The sequence below is a fragment of the Akebia trifoliata genome, chromosome 2 (genome assembly GCF_017979445.1).
Source record: "Akebia trifoliata isolate Shusen 1 chromosome 2, ASM1797944v1, whole genome shotgun sequence".
NCBI classification, from domain to species: domain Eukaryota; kingdom Viridiplantae; phylum Streptophyta; class Magnoliopsida; order Ranunculales; family Lardizabalaceae; genus Akebia; species Akebia trifoliata.
Window position 1 is genome coordinate 19,503,929 of NC_141376.1, and position 5,985 is coordinate 19,509,913.

General features: G+C 34.8%; 1 protein-coding gene across 3 annotated transcripts; it reads left to right on the forward strand.

Annotated features, from left to right (window-relative positions):
- Positions 1–268: 268 nt before the first annotated feature.
- LOC147409873 (defensin J1-1-like) lies at positions 269–2,862 on the forward strand. Of its 3 annotated transcripts, none has more exons than XM_086459846.1 (3): positions 269–403; positions 1,201–1,344; positions 2,010–2,862. In XM_086459846.1, the coding sequence occupies exons 1-3, from the start codon at positions 337–339 to the stop codon at positions 2,096–2,098; spliced, it is 300 nt and encodes a 99-aa protein (XP_086315972.1). In that variant the 5' UTR covers positions 269–336; the 3' UTR covers positions 2,099–2,862. The 3 variants fall into 3 exon arrangements, with proteins under 3 accessions (XP_086315972.1, XP_086315978.1, XP_086315985.1); XM_086459852.1 differs by having other exon boundaries at positions 1,201–1,326; XM_086459859.1 differs by having other exon boundaries at positions 1,201–1,284.
- Positions 2,863–5,985: the final 3,123 nt, after the last annotated feature.

The following is a 5,985-nucleotide window of genomic DNA, read 5'->3' on the forward strand; positions in this document are numbered from 1 at the left end:
TTTTTATATATATAAAATTAAGGTTGTTTTGAAAATTCTCAGGAATGTTTCTCCAACTTCAATTCAAAGATATATCAAACAATGCATAATAAATTAACAAGATTAGAAATATCAGAAGACCACCGACATCACTCACATAGATATCTCTCAGAATTGACACGATAAGGGAGAGGGTTGGGTTGTCTGTCGTCGATTGAGTATGCCACGTGCTTAACTCAGATTATGAAGAAAGCCATCCTACTAACTTTAACTCATTTCCACTCTATAAATAGAGCTGGTATTTCGATCTAAAGAAAGCCAAAAATAAGAAAAGAAGAAGAATAAGGATTATTGGAGATGGCGCCCATGAAGATAAGTCCTATCTTTGCTGTTCTTTTGTTATGCTTCCTCCTTGTTGGCTCTGGTACTTCTCTCCATCCTTGTTATATAATAGTCATAAACATTTCTTTTAAGGATGTGTTTGCTTACTACATAGTGCTCTAAATCTCTCCATAAGGGAGTAAATCTAGTATGTGTTAATTAGAGAGAACCATCTAACAGTCCCACCAACCCATACAGTACATTCATAGCCATCCTTAATTTTTTGGCTAGAAATCACCATTAAAGCTTTCTATTTCAAGAATTATTTTTTTCTTTTGAGACTTGGAGTTGGTGATATAAATCATGGTTTTTTTTTGGGTTATTGATCCCAATTATGGCTAGAATACATTGATTTTTTTTCTAAGCTTTTTATTCATTTCAAGACTTTTTTTGTTTTTTTTAAAGACTTGGAGTTGGTGATGTAATACATGATTTTTCTTGTTTTTTGGTTATTGATCTCAATTATGGCTAGAATACATTGAATTTTTTTTAATAAGCTTTCTATTAATTGCAAGATTTTTTAGACTGATATAATAATTTTTTTTTTTTTTTTTGTCTTATTGTTGATATCTTCATTTTTTATAACATTTGCATTTCCACTAAAATTGAACAGAAATAATTTGACTAGTAAAAGGCACCATCGAATCTTAAAAGATTGATTTAAATTGCTAATACAGTGAATACAAAAAGTTTTAGCGACGGGACCCATAGCTCAATGAAGTTTCACATGCAAATGTATTCCATTTATTACCTACAAAAGAAAAAAGTAATTGAATTAATTATTTCATACATGTATATATGAATGCTTGTGAATTTATTTAATTTAATTTTTGGTGGCAGAGATGACAATGAGAGAGGTGGAAGGAAAGATTTGTTACAAACCCAGCGCTACTTTCAAAGGAATTTGTCGCTGGAGCCCAGACTGTAAGAAAGTTTGCCTGCGTGAGGGTAACGTTGGTGGACAATGTAACGGTGCCTTCCAATGTATATGTCAAAGGAATTGTTAAAACATTGTTAAACCAAGCACCTCTCTTTTCTTCCAATATATATCTCAGCTTTGTTGTCCATATAAGTCTTGCATCTCTCTGTCTGTGTCTAGATATGTGTCTTGTCCGTGTCATGTGTCATTAGAGGCCCTAAGTGAAAAAAGCTCATATTTGACGTACGCTCCTGTCAAATATGCCCGTCAAATATTCTCTTGTAGAATTTTATTTATTTATTTATTTTTTACGGCCCTGGACTATCAAATTATAGGAGAACGGGCTTAAAAAAAACAAAAAAAATAAAAAATCCATATAGTATGACCGTCGAATTTGGAGGTTTAACAAACAATAGCACGGTTCTCTAATTTACGAATCACAATGAACAAAATAATAATAAAAAAAATCAAAAAAATAAAAAACAAAAGAAAAATCATAAAACAAGAATATGATGGGCATCCATATTGACTGAAGAACAAAGAAGAGAAAATTGAATCAATATTCATGTATAAATATTTTGAAATTGAAATAGACTCAGCTTCATACGAAGAAAAAAGAAGAGAAATCTGAAGAACAAAATCTGGAAAATCTGAGTAAGAGGAGAAAATAAATTTGGTGGTTCAATTGATTTCCTTCACTGACATGCACTTGCTGATTGCTTCTTTGCAGCTGTGACCTTCTTTGCAGCCTCTTTTAGATCATCCATTGCCACATCGACAGCTTCATCCCGGCCTTTGAGCTCGATCGTCTCACGATAATCACCCTCCACCTTTACAATTCGGTTTATAGCTGTATGGAAGATATGGCCTACAAGCAATGTGATAACAAAGACCCCAACTGATGTCGTTATTATTGTCCAAGGCGGGGCATGTTTGTGCTTAAATCTGCAATGAAAAGAAAACAACTTCAATTCATCAAGAGTTTGTGGTGCCAAAAATTTAGTATTAATTCGTTCTCTTCATTAGGCACAATTGCTAACCTGCAGTGCATCTCATGCCTCCAAAATGGATATCCAAAATCAAGTAGGACAAATAAGATAAAGCAGTAAGGGCTTAAAGGTCTAATCAAATGAGAGTATATTAATATTAGTAATATGTAATAATATTTATTAATAGGTGTTTGGGTTTTGGTTTATTTGGTTCTGATCAGGTGGATATGACAAAGAAGATAAAGCAGCAATGGCTTATGATCTGGCAATCCTAAAATATTGGGGTCCCTCTGCTACTACCAACTTCTCGGATACATACCATTTCCTGAAATTTATGAGAGTATGCAACTCAACTGAGGCCCGATGTAATGACCTGAAAATCCTAAAATGTATCTCGAAGAAAGAATTTTAGATCCGTGCATTGATTTAAAAGTATGGATTCTTAATTTTTAATATTTGAGAAAAATTAACTTCACCAATAGATTTAGAAGGATCAAGAAACATACTTTAGCCTGTAAGCACGCCTAAATCTGAAGTCAATTGAAAAAATTATCAAATCCTCGAGTTTCGTATTAGATATTTTCCCAACAGGTAAACGACATTTTAAAGACATAATTTGAGGAAATCGATCATACCATTAGATTCGTGTCGAAAAATCACCCGAAATAGTGTATAAGTTTGTCCAATTCGACATTCGGGAAAAATAATTTCCAAAATGACAAGTATGTCCCAACTTAAGTTATATAAATATCTGAATTCTATTAGAAAAATCAGATTTTTCTTATTCTCTTCTCCAAAAAAATCTCAACCATTTTTTCTCGATATTTGAAACTCAGATTTACGTCAAACGAGAACGATCCGTGCTTAGCCGCAAGAAGGAAAGTTGTTCTTATCGTCGAGTGTTACGCGTGGACGCAAAGAAATCCGATTTTCACCGAAAGAAAAATTTAGAGATTGGCAAGAGGTGATTTTAAACTCCATTCAACCGTTGAATATATCTTGAAGTAGGTTGCCTTCCCTTCTACCTTCTAGTTATGCGATAATTTCATAGAAAATCCATGCGATTGTCAATAAATCGATCGTTTCATTAAGTTTATACATATTTGAACGATTTGAATCATGTTTGCATGCTTATTTATGATTGGTTTTAGTTCATTTGATGTAATATAAGCATTTTATAGTTGGTATAATATTTGGATCGATTTTGGTCGAGTTTCGACGAAAAATCAGTAATTCGAAAAGTATTCGAATGTTGAGTTTGGTTCTAATTTTTTTTGTGTTGCTTCCATATAGTATGTATACCCATTTCCTACCTTTATTTCATTAAAAACATTTAAGTATTACTTTAAGTTCTTTAATAAATAAATAAATAAATAACCCGTTTTCAATTTTTACTTTGAAAAATCATTTTTTTTACACTTAGCTAAATTTTCACAGATTTCTAACTTTTATGTCTTATGGTTTTATCTTTGTTTCCGAGTCTTTCGACTCAACCAAAATCATCGAATGGAATTGGTTGATGCTTTATGGATTTCAAATTACTTTAAAGGTGAAATTACTTTGATAGATATGTAGGAAATTAGATGATAGATTGATTGATTTAATTGATGGATGGATAGAGAAAACGTATGTTCTCGACTGATTGATGGGATAGTGCCTCCAGTTCTACGTAGTAGCCATGCCACGTAAAACGTGATAGATAGATAGAGGAATGAAATGGTTGATGGATGGAAATGACAGATAACTGTCACTGGAGGACATTACCAGACTTTGTATTTTCGATTAAAAGAAATGATATATTATATACAAAATAAATTATTTTGTTTACTAGTAAAGGTTTGTAGAAAACCCATAAAGAGTGATGCGTTGATGTGTATCCAGAAGCGACGAGTCAATCTAGGATAGCACTAGAAAACCCATAAAGAGTGACGCGTTGCTGTGTATCCAGAAGCGACGAGTCAATCTAGGATAACACTAGATGTCATATGCTCTTCAGTAGAATGGGATACCTTAGAGCATATTACAACTTATGAGATCCGGGAATTTCTCCTACTTATTTCTTGGGGAACATTGTATGTAAAGGCGATTTTTGTTTAGTGTAGAGCTAGGCGGGGTTCACATGCATTGCCTCTTGATAGGTTTCGACGCGAGGGGTCTCCTGGGCTAGTTAGTGATTACTTTTAGTCTGTAGTCGTCAAACGGTCAACCTCACCGTTAGTTGAACTCAGTATTGGGTTTTTGGTCAACGGCCAGTATGAGCCGGATAAATGGTCATCCAACCGTGGTATGTTAAACCGGCCACAAAATCAGATTATAACGTTAGGATTCCACATCGGAGGTTAAGTTTGGAATATCGTATTACCATAGTCGAGGCGGTTATATCGACGTGTTCCTCTTCTCTCTTATCGATTGCACCGCCGTGTTCTTATTATGTATCTTTTCCTTATTTTGTAATGATTGATAGATGTTTTCATTTAAAAGATGCATATGTTACTTTAAATGATTTAAAATGATAGATTAAAGTTATTATAACTGTTTACTGAGTATGCTTAGACATTTATCGTACTTACATCATTTAATTGTTCTGATTATTACTCGTGCATGTATGACTCGTTGTTAGAACGACGTTCATCCTGTTGAGTAACATTCCCTTGTTACTCACCCTATCCTTTACATTTCAGATTATTTAGCTCTTGAGGAGCCGTTATTTGAGGAGTCTTTAGAGGAGGTCTCCGAGGAGGATCATATTGATGTCTTGTCGCTGCCATGTCTTTGAGGACTAGTAGAGGATCCTAGCGATTTTTGGTTGTAGATAAGAAACATGTTAGTCTTAGAAATTTTTGTAATTCCATATATTATGAGACTAAAGACTTGGATGATATCAGTGTTTGATGATTGTTTTCGCTTACTCTAGACTCTCGTATAGATGTTAGTTAAATGTTTATTCCACTGCGTATATTTTCTTTCTATAAGTATTAATATTTGTGAATGTTCTATCAGGTTGTGTGATTATTACCTCACACCTCGAGATTCTAACTGATGAATCATAAGGATTCGTGTTGGAATTTCGGGACGTGACAGCGTGGTATTAGAGCTTAATATTAGTTCCGGATGGGACGAGAGCTCTTCTGTGTCTAGAAGTCTGTTAGAGTCTAGATTGGAGATAGGATTAGGAAATGGACTAAGTAGTATTAAATGGAATATGTTTGAATGCATAAATGCTTGATGTGTAATTAGTACTCTGCCTAAAGTTTGATGAAATGTCTTTTGGATTTGGAGAAATTATAGATAATGTTTAAATTGCAGATTTTATTAGATGGCTGGTAGAGGTAGGCCAAGTAAAAGGTCCCAACCCACAGATGCAGGGACATCTGAGGCTAGACAGCCAACATAGATGGAATTGATGATGCAAGCCATAATGACGATGTCCTAGAATCAGGAAAAAGTGCAAGAAAAACAGATGAAGATGATAGAGGATCAGGTGGTCTTGATGAGGCAGTTGACCGGGATGACAGGGGGCCAGAACCAGTCGGGTGCACATATACCCGAGGCTGCTCCGAAGCACACCCCTGACTCCACACTTGATCAGGGTATACCCCCACCTCCACCAGCATAGATACCGAGACATGTGCAGTTGGTGCGACCACCATATTAGGGTCATGCAGGGACTCTTCTGAGAGAATATCGGGGTATGAGGCCACCCAGCTTTGATGGAGC